Consider the following 27,314-nt stretch of genomic DNA (forward strand, 5'->3'; position numbering starts at 1 on the left):
TATGGACAAGAGGGAAGCGCAACGTGTAGGGGTAGCGCTGCAGGAGTGTGAGGTCCCAGAGGAAGTCTTTGCTGTGGATGGGCGCAGATTGCTCTCAGGGCCCATCAGCCACCACACTGGGAATATCAAGGTGGTCTACGGAACTCAACACACAGAGACTCTGGATTTCAACATCATCTGTGTGCCGCAGTATGGGATCATATTAGGCTTGCCTTGGCTGAGAAGACACAACCCTGTCATCAACTGGGAAACCCAGGAACTCCGTATGGACTCCCCCATACTGCTCAAGGGTATGCACACAGAAGAACAGCGCTCAGGAAGACCAGGGGTGGACAGTGGCCACAGCCGCTGAAAAGGAATTGGTTCTCCCGGTGGCCTATCGGGGGTACATGGACGTATTCGATGATAACCAAGCGGAAACCCTCCCGCCTCATAGGGTATACGACTGTCAAATAGACCTGGTCCCAGGAGCAACGATACCAGGCGGCAGGTTGTATGCCTTATCCGAGGCCGAAAACATCCACCTCAGGGAGTACCTTGATACGATGCTACGCCTGGGCTTCATCAGGCCTTCCAAATCCCCTGCGGCCTCGCCACTGTTCTTTATCCCTAAGGCTAACGGGGAACTGCGCGCGTGTGTGGATTTTCGGGCGCTTAACGCCATCACGATCAAGAACAGGTACCCTTTGCCTCTCATAAACGTGCTCCTGGAACAAGTAAAAAAGGCACATGTATACACCAAGCTCGACTTGAAAGGGGCATACCATCTGGTCCGCATGCGTCGCGGAGACGAGTGGAAGACGGCCTTCAAAACGAGGTTCGGCCTCTACGAGTATAGAGTCATGCCCTTTGGGCTATGTAACGCCCCGGCCGCATTTCAATTCTTTTTGAATGAGGTGCTGAGAGACATCCTGGATGTATACGTGGTCGTGTACATCGACGACATTTTGATTTATTCAGACACCACAGCAGAACATGTGAAACATGTGGCCTCAGTACTACAGATCCTCAGAGACAATTCGCTTTATTGCAAGCTCAGTAAATGCGACTTCCACGTGACGTCGGTGGAATTCCTGGGGGTAATGTTGAGCGCAGAAGGCCAAACCATGGCGGATAGGAAGGTGAAAGCGGTAATGGACTGGCCAACGCCACAGAACATCAAGGACGTACAAAGTTTTCTTGGCTTTGCCAACTTCTACCGCCAGTTCATAGAGGGATTCTCGGGGGTGGTGACGCCCATTACATGCCTACTGAGGAAGTCAGTGAAGTTCCATTGGTCTGCTGATGCGGAGGGGGCATTCAGAGCATTAAAACACGCCTTTGTCTCCGCACCTGTCCTGGCCCACCCGGACCCGGAACAACAATACACTGTGGAAGCGGATGCGTCCGATTTGGCGGTGGGAGCCATATTGTCGCAGAAGAACCCTGAGACGGGGGTGCTCCATCCTGTTGCGTTTATGTCCCGCAAACTGAACCCAGCGGAAAGAAATTACCACGTTGCCGAACAGGAACTCCTGGCCATCAAGGACGCATTTGGCGAGTGGAGACACCTGTTGATGGGTGCTAAACACGTAGTGATGGTCTACACCGACCATAGGAACCTTCAGTTCATGACGGCCGCCAGACAATTGTCTCCTCGTCAAATGAGGTGGATGTTGTTCTTTTCGGGGTTTCATTTCACCATCACTTACAGACCAGGATCAGAAAACAAGAAGGCCGACGCATTGTCGAGGCAATACACAGAGGCGAGGAGTCCGCGACCAACCGTTGAGTCCATCATCCACCCCAGCAAGGTGGTGGGTGCTGTCCAGCCTGGACACTTTCTACGAGACGTACAGAAAGGGGTCGTTACCTTTCGATGGACAGACTGGTTGCGTAGACACAAGGATTGGCAGGTACGCGACGGCGTTCCGGTGAAGGGAGGACGGATATTGGTGCCCACCGCACGTTTACAGAAACAGGTGTTCGGGTGGTGCCATGAGTCGGCCAGTGCAGGTCATTTCGGACTGGAGAAGACGATTGAATACGCATTACGTCAGTTCTGGTGGCCTACGTTGAGGGAGGATGTGAAGAAGTGGATCTTGGCATGTGTGACCTGCTCCGCCATGAAATCAGACCATCAACGCCCACAAGGGTTGCTTATTCCGATGCCATCTCCTACTAGGCCATGGGATTGCATCTCCCTGGATTTCATCGTGTGGTTGCCCAGTGACAAAGGATGTACGGCTATACTGGTGGTCGTCGACTATCTAACCAAGATGGGTCGTTTCATCGCATGTAAGGGTGTGCCCACGGCCGGGCAATTGGCTGTACTACTGCTGAAAGAGGTTGTAAGGGCTCATGGCCTTCCCAGCGTCATGGTGTCGGACAGGGGATCGCAGTTCACTGCAAGGTTCTGGAAGACCTGGTGTTCTGCACTCCACGTCACCTCCGCGTTATCGACCAGCTACCATCCGCAAACAGACGGTCAGACGGAACGTCTTAATCAAACCCTAAAGCAATACCTCCGCTGTTATATAGATCAGGTAAAGGAAGAGTGGGTGGACCTGTTGTGGCTTGCAGAAGTCGCGTACAACAACGCCACACACGCCTCAACCAGGGTGTCACCTTTCTACAGCAATTATGGGCACCATCCACGATTCATCCCGTTGTCTCACCCCTCATCGACGTCGGGAGTACTTGAAACATCCAAGAGGGTGGCACATATCAAGGAGACCGTGGAAAAAGCACAGAAGTGCTTGGAGGAGGCCAAGAGGAAATATAAAACCACCGCGGATAAACGAAGGCGACCAGGCCCACTGTATCGAGCTGGGGATTACGTCTGGGTATCGTCCAGGAACCTACGGTTCCGTAAACACAGCGTTTTCCATCCCCGCTTCATCGGGCCTTACCGTATCAAGGACTGCCTAAGCCCAGTGAATGTACGGTTGGATTTGCCTGACAATCTCCGGATTCACCCTGTGTTCCACGTGTCGTTGTTTAAACCCGCCGTGAAGCCTAAACACTCAGCTCATCCGCCGGTGTTGGTGGACGGGGAGAAGGAGTACGAAGTTCACTGCATTAGGGATTCCCGATGGAGAAGAGGCAAGCTGTGGTACCTGGTTGCTTGGAAGGGGTTCGGGCAGGAAGAGGACTCTTGGGAACCCGTGGCTGGGTTATGTGCTCCCCGGTTGCTAGCGGCCTTTCACCGGAAGTACCCGGCCAAACCCTGCTCGGCGAGAGGTCCTGACGGGAGAGGGATGTATTGTTAAGACAACCGTCGGAGGCGAGACGAGAGAGGAGAACTACCAGAAACCGGAACACGCCCGCCCGAACTACGATCCCCAGAAGGCCGTGCAGACAGGCGCGCTGAGAGGACGTGCCCATTTAAGGAATCAGGACGCCAGCGGTAGGCGTCGAATATTTTGAACCTTTCCCCGCGAGTCAGGAGAAGAGGTCGAGCGGAAGGCGAGCTCCGTGTTCTTCGGCGGCTTGAGACAGGAGTCGGCATTAAACGGTGAGAAGCCTCTGATATCCCGAGACAGTGACAGCGGGGCTCGATCTCTCAGCCGCTTTTGACACGGTGGATCATACCATCTTACTTTCCCGTGTCAGGGCGGCGGGGATCGGGGGGACGGCCTTGGTCTGGCTTTCCTCCTTCCTGAGTGACCGCACCCAGGCTGTTCGCCTGGGTGACTTTACAGCGGACATCCGGAAAGTTCAGTGCGGGGTCCCACAGGGCTCGTCCCTTTCTCCCCTTTTATTTAACCTTTACATTGCTCCCCTTATTTTTTCCCTGCAACAAATGGATGTCGCCGTGTTTAATTACGCGGACGATCTCCAGCTTGTTTTTGACCTGTCTTCTTCTCCCTCTTCTGCTCTTAACTTTCAATCTATTATGCTTCATATCCGGGACTGGATGAGCCACAACCACCTTAAACTCAACCCTGATAAGACCGAGTTGGTGTTGACGGGTGGTTCATCCAGCCCCTGGACTCCTTTGTTTTGGCCCCCCTCTCTTGGTCCCCCTCCTACTCCTGCTACCTCAGTTAAAACCCTTGGCATAAAAATCAATTCCCAACTTTCCCTTCACTCCCAGGTTAGCTCTGTGGTTTCTTCTTCTTTTCTTTCACTGCGTACTATTCGCAGGGTGTCCCGTTTCTTTTCCTTTTCTGCTCTCAAACTTATCGTCCTGGCCATGGTGGTTTCCCGCCTGGACTATGGTAATGCCCTATATGCAGGTATCCCTGCATATAGCCTACGACGTCTCCAACTCATACAGAACCAGGCGGCCCGCCTGGTCTTCAATCTCCCGAAATTTCACCACTCCACCCCCCTTCTGAAGTCTCTGCACTGGCTGCCTGTTCGAGCCCGGGTCCAATTTAAGATCGCCTCCATCGCTTTCCTGGCTCGCCTAGGCTTAGCCCCAGCTTTTATCTCATCTGAGATTACCCCTTATGTTCCGTGCAGAGACCTCCGTTCCTCCTCCCAGGCTCTTCTCATGATTCCTCGTTTCCGTAGAAAGAAGTGGGGAGGCTCTAAATTTGCCACTTTGGCCCCGTCCCTGTGGAACTCTCTTCCTCTGGAAATTCGATCCCTCACTTTGTACCCACAATTCCGTAAACAACTTAAGGCCCACCTATTCAAAAAGTCCTTTGAATAATTCTTCACGTTTCCCTGCCTCCCTTTCCCCTTGGAAGTCTGTTAGTTGTAGCGCCAAGAAACCGCTGGTGTATGCGCGCTTTTACAAATAATTTTAAACTCAAACTCAAACTCGGTGGAACATTTATTGCCTACCGTTCTGCTCCGACGCTTTGGCAGTCCCCGCTCGAGGGTATCGAGCAACGCCTCTGATTCCCGAGACAGTGACAGCGGGGCTCCGCTTCACGCTCGGTGGAACATTTATTGCCTACAGTTCTGCTCCGACGTTTTGCCTGTCCCCGCTCGAGGGTATCGAGCAAGCACTGCACTCCGTTTCGCTCTGACCCCTGACAGTCCCCGCTCGAGGGTTCTCAAGCTGAAGTTCCTGGAACCTGGAACTTAACCGTTACCAGTCCCCGCTCGAGGGTATCGAGTGAGGTCTATTGCTGAGACCCTTGTCCAGTCCCCGCTCGACGGTATCGAGTGTGGAACACGCCGCAGGCGTTTGCCCTCCGTTGGAGGCGTGTCAGGATTGACACGCATGCGGAGGACGATTACGTTATATCAAGTACACGGATAGAGACTCGAGTGGCATTTTCGGCCATTATTTAGCACGGGGTCCTCTGTTGGAAGGTGCTAGGACTAGCATCGTTGCAGAGGACGGTAAGACGCTATCCGAACCATTGAACACTATTGCTTTGCTTATAATTTGGCGTTTAAACAAGTCTGAATAAAGAGCTTGTTAACTTCCTCTATCGGACTGGCACCTCATTTGTGGGCTAACAGGTGGGGTGTTTGGGTACCGACTGCGTTACCCGATCCCGAGGGAAAACAGGATTACAAGTCCAAAGATCAGGGCTTGATCCATCACCGTTATTTAGCTCACTGCCCCATCCCAGCTCAGAACCTGGCTATGTGCAAATTAGTCTGTCCCTGGCCCAGTGCATCATGGGAACAGGGCAGACCAAACTACCAAGCCAATTCTTCACCAGAAAGGAAACAAGCTACCGGGGACCGGTTTCTGGCATTTCAGCCTCGTCGGCCCGGCTTGCTTGAATCCTGATGGAGCAGTGAGCAAGGGACTCATGTCTGAGTATACCCTGCCACACCTATAGTGGCCAAAAACGATTTAGAAAAGGGGGTGGTGATGAACAGAGTGTCTGAATTAAGCAGACCACTCTTACCCAGTCCAAAGATCAGGGCTTGATCCATCACCGTTATTTAGCTCACTGCCCCATCCCAGCTCAGAACCTGGCTATATGCAAATTAGTCTGTCCCTGGCCCAGTGCATCATGGGAACGGGGCAGACCAAACTACCAAGCCAATTCTTCACCAGAAAGGAAACAAGCTACCGGGGACCGGTTTCTGGCATTTCAGCCTCGTCGGCCCGGCTTGCTTGAATCCTGATGGAGCAGTGAGCAAGGGACTCATGTCTGAGTATACCCTGCCACACCTATAGTGGCCAAAAACGATTCAGAAAAGGGGGTGGTGATGAACAGAGTGTCTGAATTAAGCAGACCACTCTTACCCAGTCCAAAGATCAGGGCTTGATCCATCACCGTTATTTAGCTCACTGCCCCATCCCAGCTCAGGACCTGGCTATATGCAAATTAGTCTGTCCCTGGCCCAGTGCATCATGGGAACAGGGCAGACCAAACTACCAAGCCAATTCTTCACCAGAAAGGAAACAAGCTACCAGGGACCGGTTTCTGGCATTTTAGCCTCGTCGGCCCGGCTTGCTTGAATCCTGATGGAGCAGTGAGCAAGGGACTCATGTCTGAGTATACCCTGCCACACCTATAGTGGCCAAAAACGATTCAGAAAAGGGGGTGGTGATGAACAGAGTGTCTGAATTAAGCAGACCACTCTTACCCAGTCCAAAGATCAGGGCTTGATCCATCACCGTTATTTAGCTCACTGCCCCATCCCAGCTCAGAACCTGGCTATATGCAAATTAGTCTGTCCCTGGCCCAGTGCATCATGGGAACAGGGCAGACCAAACTACCAAGCCAATTCTTCACCAGAAAGGAAACAAGCTACCGGGGACCGGTTTCTGGCATTTCAGCCTCGTCGGCCCGGCTTGCTTGAATCCTGATGGAGCAGTGAGCAAGGGACTCATGTCTGAGTATACCCTGCCACACCTACAGTGGCCAAAAACGATTCAGAAAAGGGGGTGGTGATGAACAGAGTGTCTGAATTAAGCAGACCACTCTTACCCAGTCCAAAGATCAGGGCTTGATCCATCACCGTTATTTAGCTCACTGCCCCATCCCAGCTCAGAACCTGGCTATATGCAAATTAGTCTGTCCCTGGCCCAGTGCATCATGGGAACAGGGCAGACCAAACTACCAAGCCAATTCTTCACCAGAAAGGAAACAAGCTACCAGGGACCGGTTTCTGGCATTTCAGCCTCGTCGGCCCGGCTTGCTTGAATCCTGATGGAGCAGTGAGCAAGGGACTCATGTCTGAGTATACCCTGCCACACCTATAGTGGCCAAAAACGATTCAGAAAAGGGGGTGGTGATGAACAGAGTGTCTGAATTAAGCAGACCACTCTTACCCAGTCCAAAGATCAGGGCTTGATCCATCACCGTTATTTAGCTCACTGCCCCATCCCAGCTCAGAACCTGGCTATATGCAAATTAGTCTGTCCCTGGCCCAGTGCATCATGGGAACAGGGCAGACCAAACTACCAAGCCAATTCTTCACCAGAAAGGAAACAAGCTACCGGGGACCGGTTTCTGGCATTTCAGCCTCGTCGGCCCGGCTTGCTTGAATCCTGATGGAGCAGTGAGCAAGGGACTCATGTCTGAGTATACCCTGCCACACCTATAGTGGCCAAAAACGATTCAGAAAAGGGGGTGGTGATGAACAGTGTGTCTGAAGTAAGCAGACCACTCTTACCCTTGCTCATTGCACCATCAGGAATCAAGCAAGCCGGGCCGACGACGCCTGAAATGGCAGAAACCGGTCCCCGGAAGCTTGTTTTCTTCCCAGTACAAGAATTGGCTTGGTAGTTTGGTTTGCCCTGTTCCCATCATCCACTGGGACAGGAACAGACTAATTTGCATATAGCCAAGTTCTGAGCTGGGATGGTGCAGTGAGCTAAAAAACGGTGATGGATCAAGCCCTGATCTTTGGACTGGGTAAGAGTGGTCTGCTTAATTCAGGCACTCTGTTCATCACCACCCCCTTTTCTGAATCATTTTGTCCACCATAAGCGTGGAAGGGTATACTCAGATGTGAGTCCCTTGCTCATTGCACCATCAGGATTCAAGCAAGCCGGGCCGACGACGCCTGAAATGGCAGAAACCGGTCCCCGGAAGCTTGTTTTCTTCCCAGTACAAGAATTGGCTTGGTAGTTTGGTTTGCCCTGTTCCCATCATGCACTGGGACAGGAACAGACTAATTTGCATATAGCCAAGTTCTGAGCTGGGATGGTGCAGTGAGCTAAAAAAATGGTGATGGATCAAGCCCTGATCTTTGGACTGGGTAAGAGTAGTCTGCTTAATTCAGGCACTCTGTTCATCACCACCCCCTTTTCTGAATCATTTTGTCCACCATAAGCGTGGAAGGGTATACTCAGATGTGAGTCCCTTGCTCATTGCACCATCAGGATTCAAGCAAGCCGGGCCGACGACGCCTGAAATGGCAGAAACCGGTCCCCGGAAGCTTGTTTTCTTCCCAGTACAAGAATTGGCTTGGTAGTTTGGTTTGCCCTGTTCCCATCATGCACTGGGACAGGAACAGACTAATTTGCATATAGCCAAGTTCTGAGCTGGGATGGGGCAGTGAGCTAAAAAACGGTGATGAATCAAGCCCTGATCTTTGGACTGGGTAAGAGTGGTCTGCTTAATTCAGGCACTCTGTTCATCACCACCCCCTTTTCCGACATAAAAAGGCTGGCAGAAAGTGCCATCATAATCCAGATGGTGGAGCTGATCCTGGCTCTGCCGTCATTGGGGGGGTTATGATGGATTCCAACGCTCTGACAGGCTCCTTGAGCCCATCGGAAGCGCGTTAGAATCGCCCTGCAGGTTTCACACCAACCACCGTCATCTTGTTAACGGTGGTCGGACTGAAACCTACAATGTCCGGCGAAAAGCCTCTGACAGCTGGTTGGAGGCTTTCCACCCGAAATCGTAATCGGCCCCAAAGTGACAACCCCCCGAGTAACTAGTGTGTGAAAGGAGAAGACTGCGGTATGTCAGATATTTTCTAACACACAACAAAATTGAAATACTTGAAAATGAAGGTTTGCAAATATGAAAATATATCTGCTGCAAGTAAAGAGTAAATAATATGTTTTGTTTTTTCTAATTCTCAATTGTGATTGATAGCAAGATTTTAATAGCATCAAAAACAAACGAAGACATTTTACTTGTGTGAAAATTAAAGATTTCCACAAGTGACAGTTTGTGCCGTATGTAAGTGTGGCAGTAAAGATGCGTGCCTGATACAAATGTAATGGTCATTTCCAGAGGAAACTTCAATGAAACTCTCTGTACATTTAAGTACCCGACCACTCCATCTGTTACCCATATATTTGTGACAATGTGCTTAGAAATGCATCACTGAACATATACAACAACCCTATCATCCTGCTTAATGGACGTGGCTCCTGTGCTGCACTTGTCCTTTATGTAGTGCTTTGAGTTTTCACAAACCTTGTAACTTCCCCTCAGAAAATTGTTCCAACCTCACTGGATTCAAAACACCATTTCCACATCTATGGCTGAATTACACATGCAACTGGATCACGTTGTAAGTGTAAGGTTTTGACATAACTGCTCAACAACCCCTTTACACCTTTGAAATAGTTGTAGTTTACACCTTTACACCTACCAAAGAAGAAGAACATAATACTGCCACAATGCGTGGGGTTATACTGGGAGTGGTTTCTACATGCGGACTAACATTTCCTTATGTAGGAAAGAACATAAAATTAAAGGATCTACTACTGTACAAAAGTGATGGCATTCCTGGGATATCCTTTTGAACATTACTTAAAGCTTTTCCCCCTGCTTCTTTGGCACACTAACTAGCCCATTGATGTACTGAAACAGAGCAATTTCCATAGTTTCTCAATTTGGTCTTGTATTGACATTGGTTGTCACTAATCATCCCAGCAACATACAGGAGTTCCTTTCTACTTTCGACTACCAACTGCTTTGGCGGGAGGATAATGAGAGGCATAAGGAAGAGTTATCGCAGATCCCAGCCCCCCCCCCCCCTAATATTTTGCACTACAATTGGTTGATGGGTGGGCCAGCAGAAGCAACTGAAGAGTCTTCAACGTATTGAAATAAATGCATGTGGTCATTTTTCAATTATTTGCAGGTGGCTTTTGGTCTGGATCTCAATCTGCTAGGTGAGCACCAAACGCCATTTCCCCGTGCTATTGAAACAGCCTTGGAAGGGTTTCGTCATGTATTACAGAAGCCATACACCCAGGTAATGGCCACTTTTTTAGCTAACCCTGAATTTTACTTTTTTGATCTCTTGTATGTCAATCTCTAGTTGTCCAGTAGGCATTTTGACTGGCTGATTGCAGGCTGCAAAGGTATGCATAGATGTGTGTTTTCTCAAAACGTTAGTGAATTCAGGATTCAATTCTATCAATGTGAACAGTGATAGGAACGTCATGAGCTTAATTTCAGACTCGCCACCATGGTCCAGTCCAGGGGTCTCCAACCTTTTCTGTAGTGAGAGCTGCTTCTGATCAGTGAAACTCATTGTGAGCTACTGAAGGCCAAGCCACGTGCGCAATTTTACCAGACACCTCCACACCCAGCTTCATTGACATTAAGCCTAATGTCCATAAAGCTAGATACTATGGTTTAAGCAAAATACTTTGACTAGGGGCACTATGACAGGGCTGCCACGTGTGTCAGTGATAGCGTGGTCTTTGGAGATGTATGAACATGTGTGCATATAAATGGGATACATGTGTATGAGACAGCCTGTGCCGTATTTACTTGTGGCACAGGACATACCATTTTTTTAAAGGAGAAATTTAAAGTGTAGGAAAATGTTTTCTGCATTTTAAATTTCTCCGTCTTAAGAAAATGGCTGTATGTTTTAGTTTGACGTATGATACTACATCAGCCACTGGGAGCAAGATGTCAACTGTGTGTAAATGCGACAATTTGAAATGGGAGAAAATTAAACTGAAGAGTTAACTTAATCTATAAATGGATTCAGAGTAGCTTGCAGCCTTGAGATCATTTGTCAACAAGCGCAGGGTCACACTTTCCTTTTAACGCTAAAGGAAAGGATGTGTTTATTTTACATTACATTCACCAGGCTGCAGATAGCAGAGCCTGATAATTGGATTTATGATTCATGGTTGGGCACAGAGGTGAAAAACTGAAGCATTTAACTCTTACATAAAAGTCCTTGTCAACTCAATATTGGTGAAGACAAATGATGTTTCTGAATGATTTTAAATGGGAGAAAAATAAAATGGAGAGTTAACTTAATGATTAATTTTTACTCTTCATTTTAAATTTCTCACATTTCAAAGTGACGCGTTTACAAACAGCAGGCCTATCGCTCCCAGTTTAAGTAAACACTGTGCCATATTTATAACAAAAAATTTAAATACAATCATGTTTTTTAAATGGGAGAAATTTAAAGTGAAGAAAAATATTTCAATGAAACATTATTTATGTTTTTATCCACCTTCAAATAAGCCAATTACATCTCAATATTTTATTAAGCATGTTTCTTAACTTTAAATTCCTCTTATTTAAACAAATGGCTGTATTTTTCCATTATAAGTATGGCCTCATGTCCGCAGGACACTGGGTGCAAAATGCCTGATGGTTGTAAATGCAACATTTTCTCCAATTTCAAAGTGCTGCATATTGCAACCCATATTGCTCCCAGTGGCTGGTAGACATCGGGTCATATTTATAACTGAAAAATACAGCATTTTTTCTAAGAGGAAGAAATTTAGAGTGCAGAAAAATCTTCCATGTTATGAACATTTTTGTAGAGCATTTTTCTGCACTTTAAATCTCTCCCATTCAAACAAAATGGTTGTATGTTCGTGTTATATGTGTAATAGTTCAAAAGGGATGCACCAACACTGAATGTGTGAGTGTCTCCTGGGGCACATATATTTGCTGTAATACTACAGCAAAAAGTATTCCAAGTAAAGTATAAAGCACTGTAATGTATATCTTCAAAGTATTTTATTCATACTTCATGAATACGACTCGCATTTGATTTTGCGTTCAATTCCATTCCATATGTAGGGTTATATTTTTATCATCATAACTGTATTCTTATACATCATTCCATAATTTCATCATTCCAATGCATTTTGGCATAAATGCCTTCATCAGGGAAATCTGCAGAAATAAAATAAGATTCCTAAAATTCTACCTCTGGTTAAATAATATACCAACACGTGTTAACATGATATAAATGTAAAATGTAAACTTAATGCCATCATTGTTTACCATCTCTTCAAATAACTGTTCAAAAACTTTACGTTCTAGTGTGTTCCAGCGCTATGACTATATAAACCTGTATCCATTCATTATTTAAATGCACGCTACAGTTTAACCATTTTACACATCATAGGGGGTAATATCACATTATGCCACCATCAGGTATACTAAACATGTCTGAAAAAGTCTTCAATTCTCAGTTCTTAAATCAAGTGCTCGCATACAGATTACAAGATATTAGTCTATTGGGGCTGCCTGTCTGTATCAGGGCATCCTAGTTCTTATGTATATGATCTTTTCGGTACAACAGTATTAAACAAGCGTAATGCGCTTCTATCGAGTTTCAACATGCCTAATAATACGCTTACCATTTTAGAATGTTGTATCCATTACCGGCTGGAATCCGGACAGAATAACCGGGTAACCGCCAAAAGTTCCCTCGCCGGGTTTAGTCGGCTTGTGACGCTGTATAGGGGGTGGAGTTTAGGAAATAGGCTTACGCGCTTGTATTTTTTAAAGAGACAGAGTAACTACGCAAACTTAGGGTTCCCCGTAAGGTGACAAAGTTATTGACAACAATAGTAAAACATGGATGTGCATTCAGACACCATTGTCTGTGATCAAATATCACAGGATCTAGGCTAACGCGCTACTGATTGTAGATGGGGCAGTATAATTACACAAACTAAGTGATCCTCTCAAGGTAACTGTAAAGATTTGAACCGCGATAAAACACGGATGAACATCAAAAAATCATGTGAATGAATCGAATATAAGTTGAGTAACACACAGTAAAAGTAAACAAAAAGTGTGGAAAACGTCCTCCAACTAAAATTCAACGTCTGCACTACACATCAACTGTTCAGAGATAGGAATATAGAACACCTGATTAAACATATTTTATGGATACACAATGTTTATAGGTAACAGATAAATTCTGTCCTTTCATTCATCCCATTGGGCTTCAATGTCTGTAGGTTGTATATCCAGTAATTCTCCCGTTTTAACAGTGTTTTTTTATTGTCTCTATCTGCTCGTTTCTCCACTATTTCCAAAACACATGTTTTGATTTGACTAATCTGATGATTAGCTTCAATGAAATGAGTAGCCACGACTGATTTTAATGCCCTTGTTCTAATATTGCTTTTATGTTCATTCAGCCGAATTTTTAACTTACGTTCAGTGTGACCTATATAGGCCTTACCACACGGGCATTTGATCATGTAAATGATATTAGTCGTATCGCATGTAGCGTTCACTTTCAAACTGATTTTGTTGCCCCTCATTGGGTGAGTGATGGTGTTACCTTGTAAGATATTATTGCAATTTCCACAATTTCTACATGGAATGGTACCTTTAAATTTCTGTGTTTGAGGTAAACTTGGGGGTTGCTTGATGATTTCACCCAAATTTCTTCCTCTGTTAAAAGCAAAAATCGGCATTTCATTGAAGATCTCCTTGAAGTCTGATTCTGCTTGTAAGAGCGGCCAATGTTTTTTAATAATGCGTTTATACTGTGGAGTAACAGTGGAAAACTTACTTACACATGTTATTTTGGGGTCCTTGACTGTTTTTGTTGCTGACAATAGACTCTTTCTGTCGCAACTGTTGACACGCTTTATGGTTTGTTTCAATGTCTCATCTGGGTATCCCCTCTTCCTAAAGCGTTGGACCATCTTTTCTGACTGTTTGGTGAATTCCTCTGGGTCTGAAACGATCCTTTTTACTCGCAGCAGTTGCGAGTATGGTAAATGATATATGAGTGCCTTGCGGTGGAAACTCTGGTATGCCAGTAGGTTATTACGATCAGTTTTTTTAAAGAATAAAGTGGTCTCAAATGTATTGTCTTTTTTTAATATTGTGACATCCAGATAGTTGATAGTTTTTTCATGCATCTCAAAAGTGAATTGTGTTCTAGGATCGACTTTGTTTAATTCCATGATGTTTTCAATCAACACCTCTTTTGAGCCTTTCCACAAAATAAATTTATTTATTTTTGTAGTTTATAGAGCGCGCAGCTACCCCCGAAGGGGTGTCCCGGCGCTAGAACCAGAGCCTCAAGGGAAGAGGGGAGGGAAGGAAGCAACATGAAGGGGATCAGAGTGCGGAGAACAGCCAGGTTTTTAATCTAGCACGGAAGATGGGTTCAGAAGGACAGAACCTAAGATCGATAGGGAGACAATTCCACAGTTTAGCAGATATAACGCTGAACCCTCTGCCGCCCATTCTGGCGCGTCGAAAGCGAGGAGAAACCAGGAGGCGTAGGTTGTTAGACCTCAGGGATCTAATGGAATGAGATATGGATATGGATATCGTCTATGTATCTTAAGTACAGACGTAATTGGTTTTTCCATTTACTATTTTGTAGAATGTGATCATTTTCATATTGGTGCATGAAGATATTGGCGTACACCGGCGCCGCCAAATTGCCCATAGATGTACCACTTGTTTGGAGGTACCAATGATTTTCCCAGGTAAAATAACTACGCATCAAGGTGAAATTTAGCAGTTCCAATATGAATATTTTCATGGGTTCTTCATAATTCATAGTTAGAAGGGCCTTCTCCACTGCCTCGATCCCCGCAAGGTGGGGTATGGAGGTATATAATGCTTGGACGTCAGAGGTAGAATTTTAGGAATCTTATTTTATTTCTGCAGATTTCCCTGATGAAGGCATTTATGCCGAAATGCATTGGAATGATGAAATTATGGAATGATGTATAAGAATACAGTTATGATGATAAAAATATAACCCTACATATGGAATGGAATTGAACGCAAAATCAAATGCGAGTCGTATTCATGAAGTATATGAATAAAATACTTTACTTGGAATAACTTTTGCTGTAGTATTACAGCACATATCTGTGCCCCAGGAGACACTCACACATTCAATGTTGGTGCAACCCTTTTGAATCTTGACATTACTCCATTGCAGGGAGTAATCATGAGGAGCACGAACTAAGTGGATATAAATTCCCAAAAAAGTAGCTAGCAGTGCACAGTCACACCATAATATGTGTAATAGTGCCACATATGGTGAAAGGTATGTCTTGTGCCTCAAGTACATACAACAAAGGCTGTCCTTTACACCCATACACAAATATCCCATTCATAGGCACACATGTTCATACATTCCCAAAGACCACACTCTCACTGACACACATAGCAGCCCTGACATAATACCCCTGGTCAAAGTATTGTGTTCAAACCATAGTATCTGACTCTAAGGACATTAGGTTTTGAGTCAATGAAACTGGGTGTGGGGCTGTCTGCTAACACTGTACAAGTAGCTTGGGCTTCAGTAGCTCACGATGATTTTCAATGATTAGAAGTAGCTCTTGCTACAGAAAAGGCTGGAAACCCCTGATCTAGTATATATTTAACTCTTTTCATTGCCTTGTGATGTTACTTTTTGTACATCAATGATCATTTATTGCAATTTATGTATATTTTACATTGTTAATGCACTCACATATTGGTAACACATTTTATGTCTTAGTTCTGTATCGAAAACTAACTGAAACCATTAAAATAAAAAGGAATACCTAAGGAAAAAAGCACTGAAAGTTGTGATTGTGACCTCTGTGTTCAAAAGCACAATCACCCATGCGTTCTTACAAAGCTGATGAAACATCCACTGTGTGATCAAACGTTTTGGTCCTGGCCTTTCCTTCACGGTCATCCCGAAGCGTTTTGCCTTCCTCCTCCTATTTTTTTGCTGACTGTTGTTGTTGCCCTTAGGATTCTGTGCAGTTTATCGCTGCTAACCAGTGCTAAAGTACTTATGCTCTCTCCTTAAAACTTGGTAAAATTGGCATATACCCAATTGGCAAATGTCATTTACTAAAGTAGTGCAACATGTGCCCATGGCCCTTAAATTTAAATCCTACTAGAGGCCCTGCAGCACTGATTGTGCCACCTTCTTAAAAAGCCCTTCAAACATGTCTCAAGCCTGCCATTGCAGAGCCCTTTTCTGCAATTTTAAATTGCCATTTCAACTGGGAAATAAACCTATTGCTAGGCCCAAACCTTCCTTTTTAATACATATAAGTCACCCCTAGGGTAGGCCCTGGACAACCCAGAAGGCAGGGTGCATTATATTTAAAAAGTTTGACATGTACTTTTAAGTTTTACATGTTCCCGGTAGTGAAAAACTCTTAAGCTTGTTTTCACTACTGTAAGGCCCATCTCTTTCATAGGATAACATTGGAGTTGCCTTATTACATTTAATGTAATTTTCAATTTGAGAGGAGATAATTAGCTCATGTTTAGGTCTCTGGAATCCTAATTCAAAATCCGAATTTATGGTGAAGTCTCATTTTAATTTACGATTCTGAAAATGCCACATGACCTTTTCTTGCCTGAAGCATTTGGTGCCTGCAGCCTGTCTCTGGTCACATGACTGAGTGTAGTTGGTAGTTGGGCTTGGGTGTATTCATACTAGACAGCCACACACAATGATAGCTTAGGTGTGAATGTGCCATCACTGGTGAGATGGGACTAAGAAGCTAGGCTCAGCCTCACTTCCAGCTGAATAGGCTGTGTCCTGTCTCCAAACAAAGGGCCAAACCACCCTGCATTGTCACTTCAGCCAGCTTGCAGCCAGGGCAGGAGAGGTAGGGAGTTCCACGCACTTCAAAGACACTGTCTAGACGCTTCTCCCTCTTAACAGAACCAGGACACCAGTGTATAGAAGAAGGACCTTAGACACCACCACTTCATTACACTTCTGGACCTGTGGATACTCTGCCAGGATGGACTGCTGGGCTGCTACAAGGACTGCCACTCTGCTGGACTGTTACTGTGAAGGAGCTGATGCCTTGATGTGCTGACCTGTTTCCTGCTGCACTCTTGCCTAGACCAAGACCCCAGAATAATTCAAAGGGCTAGCCTGATGGCCTCCTAATCTGAGCATAAGGGCATAACATGCTCCCTAACAGCCCCACGTCCCATCTTCATCAATTCCCTGACCCCCAAAGAGGTGCCACTCAGGTACTGGACCCTCGGTGAGGCTTTTGAGCTCATTGCTTCAAGCCTTTGGGCTTTTCGTGGCCATGAACGGGCCAGTTCGCACTGGAAGCACACTACTCCCACCGAAAATCAGCGCAAGCCGCTGCAAGCTTGTCTCTTTGCACATCAATCATCATTCGCCCGCGGAGGACAGCCAGCGCAAAGTACCAACCCGCCTGTCTGTGATTCCAGACCTGCTACTCGTGCCACACCGACCACCGCCAGCAGCACTGTTCTTGCTCCAGACGTCTTTCTTCAGCAATGAACGGGCATCTTGGCACAGAACTTGAGAAGGTAAAACTTCAGCGGGCCTAATCTTGGACTGCAACTTGCTCCTCGCAGTCAGCCTCAAGATTTGGACTTTGACTTGGTCCAGCGTGACCAGATATCGCCGGTTGGCGCTTCATGTTTTAGCCGCTATTTTACAGTTTGGTTTTTTAAAATGCATAACTACCGTTCTACTGATTGGATCTTTGTTGTTTTAGCCTTGTTTTATTTATTAACTTTTGCTCTATTTTTCTAATCTGGTGTGGGATCTCTTTGTGTGGTGTTTTCACTGGTTTACTATTTAAAGTGTTGCACGAATGCTTTATGCATTGCCTCTAAGTTAAGCCTGACTGCTCTGTGCCAAGCTACCAGGGGGTTGAGCGCAGGTTAATTTGGGGTTGCTTGTGTCTTACCCTGACTAGGATTAAGGTTCTCACACCCTTGGCAACCAGTAATCCAATTTCTAATAGAATGCCTTTCCGACTCCACCAGCACCTGCCTCAGTATTGGAGTTTTGTGCATAAGGTGAAGGAATCTGCAGCGTTTCTGCGCCAAACAGGTAAAGAATGTATCCAGAAGAGGAAACAGGCTGTTCAGAATGGAGAAGAGGTCCCACAAGACATCCTGACGAGGATCTTGAAAAGTGCTGGTAAGTATACCGAACATGTTTTGTGATGTGTGAGGACATTTGTGGTTAAGGCCCTCAATGTATTACTTGTGGTATTTATCTCATCTGATAAATAATGTCAGTGTGAGTTATGTTACATATCATATGCAATAAATAGCACTTATTAGGGTTTTTCCCTCTAAAATTGGGCATAGGCCATACCATCTTAAAATGAGAATGCCCTGGTATTTTCAGAGCTTTTTTCTCCATTTAAAGCCCAACAAGTTTCACCTCCTGAAACAAAATGGGGGTGTTTGGTGAGAACACCAAATGTTTAAGCTCAATTTCTTGACCTTTTGAGGTCTGTGGACCCCCACGGAATCACTGCTGGAAGCTGGGAAGCCTTGCCTAAGCAGTTTATACTATTTGAACTTCAAAACAATACACAAAAATAAAGAAACACGCATACATCAAACAAATACACAAAAATATGAAAGGTTTTACTTGACAAACAAAATTAAAAATCAAAAGTTTAATGGGATGGTTGGAGCTTTGAAAAATGTTTTTATTTCTAAAAGATGAATCAATGGGCTATCCTTTAGCATTTGACTTTGTCTATTCTATTTACTCTCTCTAAATGCTTCAATTGAGGCCACCAATGGTCCATACTGGAATCTGTTTGTTGTACTTTCGCCAGTCCCAACAATCAAGCTAAGGATATCAACTTTGTCTATTCTATTTACTCTCTCTAAATGCTTCAATTGAGGCCACCAATGGTCCATACTGGAATCTGTTTGTTGTACTTTCGCCAGTCCCAACAATCAAGCTAAGGATATCAACTTAATTTCTAGGATCCAATGTCCAATTCCTTCACAATTACACAGCATTTTTAAAATGTTCAAATCTTCTTTTTCATACATGCATAGTTTATTAATCTGCTAATGTTATTTCATTTTCCATACAATGGTGGACACCCTCGGTAGGGTATGTTGAATTCCAGGTTAAGGACCACATCTTTAGGAGGCAAAGCAGTAAGCACGAGGACTGGGCAGTAGATGTGGTCGTTATTCTTTAAGTATGTATTTTTTATTGTTCCCTTGGATTATGTGAGTGGAAGGAGCATTACATAGCCGGTAATGCCCTAATGCATGCTGCCAATAAGAATTGTATTGCCCTATCCTGCGGACAATAACTTATTTTAACACCGTTTTGAGTTTAGAATGCCTTCAAACTTGTAGCTAATGTTGAGCCTCTGCCTTTGGGACCAGGTACTAATGTGATTCAATATACCTGTTGTACAGCTTGGAACTCCAGTAACTAATTGCACCTATAAATTACTTTTTTTCCACATCTGCCTTTTAATTTAGAGGAAGAAGGAAACTACGACGATGAACTGATGCTGGATAATTTTATCACCTTCTTCATAGCAGGTAATGGATGAGGCTGATTTAATACATATTATGTGTTGATCTGATTATATTTTTTCATATAGTGTCTGCAATGGAGCTCCCAACATTCCAATGTTCTAATATTTCATATAGTACTTTATAGTGAAGGGTGCTTCAAAGCAGCTTGGTATGTGAGCTACATGTTGTCACTAAATGAGTTATCAAACATGTTGGACACAAAGGTGATATACAGAGCAGAGCCTTACGGCTATGAGACTCATCATAAGAGTAACGAGGTGAAGTAAACACTGAAGTCCTATCTTAAGAGGCTACTCTCCTGAAAAAGGCTGCACAGTGGTATTAGCTCAATACAAAATACATCAATAAATACAATAAATAAATGCTCGAGGAGGGGGTCAAAATCCAAACTTATTCCACAAAACCTATTAGCGAAAATATTAGGATTTGTTTTTATTCCTCGCAACACCTCCAGTGGTACTGACTACCTTTGCAAAGTAGTGTAATGTCGGGTTACTGATATTTAATGTTGCTCAAGTGAAGGCAATGATCATACATAACTGAAAAGTTTTTGCAGCGAGTTTACACTAAGAGGTATGGGCCAGATATATCAAGCATTTCTCCGGTCAGCAAAATCAGGCCACTAGCGAATGGAATATTCCTTTTTGAAATGTACAAAATTTGATTCGATAACTTGTTACCGAATCACATTTTGCATTTGTGATTTGGTATTTGGAAGGTGCGTGTTTTGGTTGTCCCTTTCAACTAACGAATCGGTATGGTATGAATTACGGTTTTGCGACCAAAGTCTGGTCACAAAACAGAAATACTTTACCAACAGTTTAAAACTGATGGTGACCCATTTTCAAAGGGGAAGGGGTCCCGCCTCCCCTTTGAAAATATAAATAAATAAACTTTTTAAGAGCAGGCAGTGGTCCCATAGACCACTGTCGACTCTTAAAAATTGAAGCTTCAAGGTTTCATTTTTTTCTTATTAAACGCATCTCATTTATATTAAAAAGCAATCACAGACATGGTGATCTGCTGACCTCAGCAGGCCTACATCCCTGTGATGGATGTGATTCCTAATCACAAACTGCTGCCTATCTCATTAATATTCATGAGGTAGGTTGATTTGCTACCCACTAGGAATCCCCAAATGAAACTCAATGAGTTTCATAAATTAAGAATACCGATTTCCCAATTGCGTTTCGGCGTGAATTGCACTTAGGAAATTGGTATTCCTACTGTTTGTACATCTGGCCCTACCTTCCTTGAAAAGGTAAATGCATTTGCCTATCTGGGTACCTGTAGTAAGTCCCCCTAAGGTGGGATGCCAATTGCCCAAGGAAGCTAATTTGTATCCATAATATTGATAGGCTTTTGAATTTTAGCAAAAGATACAGAGGGATCACTGTATGTGGTATTAATGTGGTGAGTTCATGCTTATAATACTCTTGCAGTTAGGTAAAGCTTTAATTTGTTTAAAGACACTAAATTGGTCTTATGGCATACTCTCTACTCCCCTTCGATTGTGGTCTGGCCAAAGAGGAACAGACCTTGCTTAAACCCCTTCTGTATAGAGCCAGAATATGGCTTGGCGGCCAACTTGTTAGGTGTTGGGAGCAGTACATAAGGTTTTGAATTGCCCTATTGTTCTCACGCTCGTGCTTGAACCATATTAAATTGTTATTGGAAGTAATTGGCTTCATCCTACGTTTGCATTGTTCTGATTAAATAACGGAATCTGCCAGCAATGTGGAAGTTTAAATATTGGCAGTAGGTTGAGAATGGGTTGTTTAGGAAGGTCTGCAACTGTGTGAAGGGATTCTCTTTGCAGGAAGAGACTCTTACCTTTATTTATAACATGTGTACCTAAAATATATATTGGATATACACCCACAGAATTTTCAGTCAGAGAAATTGGAAGGAACAAGGTAGACAACCTGATCAGTGTGTTTAATGGGGTTGCAAGGGTGGCTCCTTGTAGACACTGATGTTCCTGGTGGGATTGCATCATCATAATTTGTCGCATTGCTCGTTGTAGCCCAGCATTGGCCAGGTTGTAGGGACTAGAGCTTCTACATCACAATTTTTGTGGATTTGTCTGGTTTAGGCAGGGTTGTGAGGTGTCTGGAGTTCTTCCTTCTGGTGCTGAAGGATGTGTTTCATGTACTTCTAGAGCTCTCTGCCTGCCAGGTCGCTCCCCGGTGAACTGCAACCCTAATTGTGCCCCTGGCTTCATGGAGGCACCATTGATAGCTTAATCTCAGGAAGTGACTGATCATGGAAAATGAAACCTAGTCTGATACTCAGTGTTTCATTGGCTAGCGTGGCCAGGTCCCTAGTGAGGGCACTAGGGTCGTTCAAGAGACTATTCAGGAGATTCAGAAAACAGGGAAGCATCTATTCTGGGGAGAGGGATTCTTGGTTCGGTGCACATCCTCTGAATGGATATTGCCTACATTTTCCCTTGGTAAATTGATGAATCCACTGTACTATAAAAAACACTGTGCCCTTGTAATGCAAATGAATGTTTCAGTGGAAAATCTTCAAGTTCAACCCTTTCAAAAACCTTCTGCACTCTTCCACTCTAAATCCATTTTGTTGTTTCTTAGAAAACAAGGCATCTGAGGTCTGTGCAGGATGTAGGCTGCAAGGGACGGAACCCAGACAGGGGAGTACACTGGCAACTGTAGTTGGTGCAGTTTGTGCATGTTTGTGTAGCATCTGTCTCAGCTTGCTATTAACTATAGGTGATCCCCTTTGTTAGCTGTTTGGCTCTGTAAGTCTAAGTAAATGGAGCAGATTCCTTGCTTTGTCGCTTTCCCCGGTGTATGTCTACCTGAATCCTTTTAGCGTGCCATAACCGGTATTGAGTAGTAACTTCTAAACAATATAAAACATGTATGTGCTTAACATTTATGAAAGTTGGGGACGTGACTTGGTAGCTGAAGATAGCGGACGAGCTTCTTTTAGCTGCTGCCGTGACACGATCAATCCATCTGCATCCGCGGGACCACCTGCATGGTTTGGCAGACTTTTCCCTGGTGGGGCGTAGAAGTGGGTGCTGGGCCCATCCTGCATTGATTGCCGATAAGAAGCTGAGGTAGGATTGGAGGCGGCCTGCGGCATGGGGTGCGGCGAGCCTGAGCAGCAACACTGAAAACTTACTGCTAGAAGGGGGCGACTATCCCTCTTCCCCTCCCCAGAAATTCAACAACTGCTAGGGTGTGGTACTCTGGTGAGCGACTTGGCTCCCCGGGGAATCTTGCCGCTGTCCCTGGTGAGGCAGAGGAGTGGGTGCTGAGCCCACCCTACGGTGATCTTCTAGAAGATGCCGAGGTAGGAGTGGAAGCGAGCTGGGGCATGAGCGGCAGCCCTGAAAACTTGCTGTTGGAAGGGGGGGGATATCCCTCTTACCCTCCCCAGGAATCCAACAACTGCTGGGTGTGGCGCTCTGGTGAGCGAACGGAGGCCGCTTACGAGAGGATGCGTAGGGGAGTCGCAGCAGCCCAGGAACCTTGCAGGGACGTGGAGCCCGTGGTTATTGGCATCATGCCCCTCATCTCATCGCCGGAGAGGTAAACGCCGGAGGGCCTGATGTGAAAAAATACTTTGCCCCTTCAAGACCTGGCAGGTGGGAGGTGGGAATGGTGTGAATGGGTCAGGCTGCTAGCGGTTTAGCCCATAGTGAAGCTTGTGGTTTAGAACGCCATGCCCCCCACCTCATCACCGGGAAGATACACGATGGAGGACCCAAAGCAAGAGGACTTTTCCCCATTGGGACTTGCTGGAAAGGAGGCCCGAGAGGTGTGGTTGGGTCGGACTTCTAACACTGTGCCCAGGCCACAGTGAAGATCCTGCTGCAGGTTAGAGGGAGCAGCAGCCAGAGTGCAGGTCGAGGCCCGAAGGAGACAGAGTGTCCGTCTGGAGCGATGGAGGTGAGATGGGCCAGCAGGTAATGGGACGAGGATTTTTTTCTCTTTTTCTGAAGAGGAGACCCTGTTGGTTATTAAAAAAGGAGGTAAGGCAAGTAAAAAATCCAAACTCCTTGTAGGTGAGAAACACACATTGGGTACCCTGAGCGCCTCAACAGAACATGGTGTCCATAGCAGCACGATTAGCAGGAGCAACCATGTTCGCGCAGTTGATCTACGTGTCCCTCACGGCATAAATAGAATGAGTAGGCTTCATGGCCAGATGACCACAGTATTAATACTAATGACGGCTTTATATATGATAATGAAATAGAGAACAAGGTGACGAATATGTTTTCGATTCACAGGAGATGATTAAGACTGATTTCCTCAATGAGGATTTGGACCAACTTTCAACTTCGATGGCTATCAAAGACCCTCCAGGTGTCGAAATGTTTAACCCTACCCGCATTACTCACTCAAGGGGATCACATTGGTGGCCTATGGGCCACGTGACCTCCTTTATTAAGTTCTGGATCTGTAGGCCACTCAATAAGGAGACGTGGAATCTAGGGATAAATGCTGGGACCATTCCTAGATAACAAATCAGGAATAACACCTAATCTGAGCCCAGAGCTATTGACTTTTTGTTTAAAGTCAGGAAAAGATCGTAGGAAGGGCTAGAGCACTGCCTTAAGCAGTTGCAAGATAGATTGTTGGATACTCGGGGTCCTCTGGCCAGACTCCTTGATATGGCTAAGGAAGCTTCTTTTAAGGTCATGCCCGTTGATGTTGAACTATTCAGGGGCTGGATGTCAATGCAGGTAATGCCAATGCTGGGCTAATTGCCGAAAGAAGAAGAGCCATCCTGATGAGGACTAATTTGAAGTTGGGTGATCTAGCCAACAAGGAAGGGCCAGAGGACCCTAATGGACTTCTGTTTGGGGAGAGTTTTATTAAAAGTCTAGGCAAATGCATCTCAACATTTACTACCTTTAGTAAGGCCCAATCCAACATGAGACGGATGTTCAACAATATAATTTTTGGAAGGGCTGACAGGAAGGTCCTTGCTATTAGCCGCGGGCTATAAAGGGCCCAGTATTACCAACAATACCAGCGGGGATACAGAGGGAACTTCCGTTCAAGCAGTAGCTTCTTCCTGCAGAGAGGGCGAACCCCTCACTCACAAGGCAGCAGGGGCAGATTCCATAGAGCTGTAGGTCAAGGTAAGTTCCAACTCCTTAATTGGTTCTTCCCACACAAAGGTAGGGGAAAGGTTATATTTTTTCACTCAAAATTGGTCTAGCATAATGAAGGATTCTTGGGTATTACTAACTGTGCGGGGTTTCAAAATAATTTTCTGCCAGGTTCTTTACCAAAGGTGTCAGCCAATGGAGTCGTCCTTAGATCAGGAGCAAATGTCACTGTTAGATACAGAAATTACCCAAATGTTTGCTCAAGGGGGCAATTTGCAAGGTCACAGACTAGGAAAGCAGTTTTGCAAATACTGTTTTCCTAGTGAAGAAAAAGGACAAGGGTTGGCAATCTGTAATAAACTTGAAGGAATTAAACAGGTTTTTGATTTACAGGCACTTCAAGATGGTGGAGATCCATCCTCTGCGAGACATTGTACATGACAAAGACTAGCATGTGAAGTTGGAACTGAAAGATGCCTTCTTCACAATTCCCATTGACCTAGAGTCACAGAAGTATTTACAGTTCAGCTGGAGAGGTATTTTGTAGCAGTTCTCCTGTCTTACCTTTGGTCTGTCATCAGCCCCTTGGTGATTCACCAAGGTACTGCGTTCTGTAGTTACTTTCTTGAAAAAGAGGAGAGTGTGTTTAATGATTTATCTAGAACACATGTAACTGATATCTCAGAATCAGGGAGGAACTGTTGAAACACATGAAGTGGTCAACTTGTCTCTTAAAAGCCTAAGGGTTCATTATCAATGTGGAGAATCCAATTATGACTCCTAGTAGAATCTAGAATTTCTGTAATTTCAGGGTGATACCAATTGGACCCAGCTTTGTCTCTCTCAGAAACAAATGGCAAATATCAAGAACGAGATAGCCCACGTTCTAGTGAAGGAAGTCGTGACTTTGAGGGTCTAGCAAGAGTGCTAGGACGTGTCATCCTCCATTCAGGCCGTTTCCCCAGGCCCTTTGTGTTACAGGGCTCTTCACAGACTGAAAGCCCTGGGTTTGAGGAAAGGTCTTTGGTATGCAGATGTAATTCGCCTGTCCCAGGAGGCTCGAAAGGACCTACATTGGTGGTTGAACAACCTGGAGAGCTGGAACGGCAAAGCAATATTTGGGAATGTTCCAGGATTTACTGTAGTGTCAGATGTTAGCAACCTTGGTTGGAGAGCAAGATAAGGAGAGATAGCAACTGGGGAGAAATGATGCAAGGAGGAGCTATCCTTTCACATAAATTGTTTGGAGATATTAGCAGGGCTGAATGCTTTGAGTGTCAGGTCTATTTTTAGCAAACAGCGAGGCATTGATCTAGATGGACAATTTCACAGTGGTATCCTGGATCAATCCTCTAGGGGGAGCAAGATTGAAACAACTTGCAGACCTAGCTAGGGCATTTAGTATTTTTGTTGGGATCACAAAATTCTCTTCAAAGCAGAGTTTATCCCAGGTCATCAGAACAAGCGAGCAGATTGGAACTCAAGATACTTGAGGGACACCAGCGACTGAAAGCCTGGTACCCTCGAGTAATGGAAATAGCAGTAGGGGGGTCCCCTTTTTGAATCTATGGAGTCCAGGCCTTTTGGAAGTGCAGGAAGGATAGGAGCACCCTTTAGTGGTCGAAGGAAACTTGAACCTTCTTGTTTCAAGGATTTCAGGAGATCTGGTAGATACTCTGGCCACTCGGGAGAGGCTAAAAATCTATTGGATGAGTCATCGGCACCAGGTACCAGGAAAAGATACACAGGAGTATAGAGGAAGTGGTGTAGTAGGATCCTGTGGAGGCTCCTGCAGTAGAAGTGGCAAACTAACTTGCTGAGTTGTTCAAATCAGGCTTGTCTTTGTAGAACTGTTAACTGTTACAGATCTAGTGTTTCGGCAGGACACTCCTTGGTAAATGACTTTGCTGCTGGTAGTGATCCTTTAGTTTGCTGAGTGATGATGGGAATAAGACTTAGGCGACCACTTAGTGCTAGGTATGATTCTCTGTAGAATGTTTTTTCTAAAACAGATTTTATTAATCCTTTTCCAATAACGTCATAGCAATTCAGCAGTTCCCATCATATATTCTCTGTGGAATGTTAATCTTGTTGTTTGACTTTTTTGTCTCCTGGCCTGATAATTCCTATCTTTCTAGGAGACACATATTGCAGAAGCTAGCAACTCTACTCTGTCGAATCACTTTTAGAAGAGTCTCTGATGTTAAGGCATTAGACGTTTTCAATACATTTGAATCCCCGGATGGGGTCTACTTTAGATTTGGAAAAGGACTAAAACCATGTCTGAAAACATATTTTATCCCTTTTTCAATGATTGCAAGAAATTGTGTGTAGTGAGTTGCATGAGGGTTTATGAGCAAAGAATGCTGGAATTTAGACCAGATGGTGAGGATCAGGTGTTAATTTCCTATGTAAAACCCTATGCGGCAGTTTCAACAGCAACTATTTCACTGTAGGTAAGAGCAGTAATATTTGAGACAGGATTTGATTTATCCAAGTTCAGGGCACACTCTTCTAGGGGTGTGGTGTCCAGTAAAGTGTTTTGTGCGGGTGGTACACTTGTAGCAATTCTGAAAACGGCAGACTGGTCAAGTGCTAGCACATTTCCGAGCTTTTATCTTAAACCGGTGGAGCATGTGAGTAGTGTGGTGCTGGGGAGCTATAAACATGCATACTGGTAGACTCGGGTCTTTTATTGAAATGGTGATTCTCCAGTTTTAATACAGAGAGAATCTTGATTTCTTTAAAGACAACAGAGACCAACATTATCCCACCCACCACTCCCATTTGGTTTAATTTTATATGCATAATTAAGGTTGCGAACA

At 44.9% G+C, this 27,314-nt stretch overlaps 1 protein-coding gene across 1 annotated transcript in view; it reads left to right on the plus strand.

Annotated features, from left to right (window-relative positions):
• Nucleotides 1–27,314, plus strand: part of LOC144781276 (cholesterol 24-hydroxylase-like) — a 219,624-nt gene that overhangs the window by 122,742 nt on the left and 69,568 nt on the right. The window contains exons 7-9 of the mRNA XM_078660025.1: nucleotides 9,961–10,074; nucleotides 17,853–18,009; nucleotides 19,335–19,397. Coding sequence (XP_078516151.1) covers nucleotides 9,961–10,074; nucleotides 17,853–18,009; nucleotides 19,335–19,397 — 334 coding nt within the window. The remainder of the gene's footprint in view (nucleotides 1–9,960; nucleotides 10,075–17,852; nucleotides 18,010–19,334; nucleotides 19,398–27,314) is intronic.

The sequence above is a fragment of the Lissotriton helveticus genome, chromosome 9 (genome assembly GCF_964261635.1).
Source record: "Lissotriton helveticus chromosome 9, aLisHel1.1, whole genome shotgun sequence".
Lineage (NCBI taxonomy): Eukaryota > Metazoa > Chordata > Amphibia > Caudata > Salamandridae > Lissotriton > Lissotriton helveticus.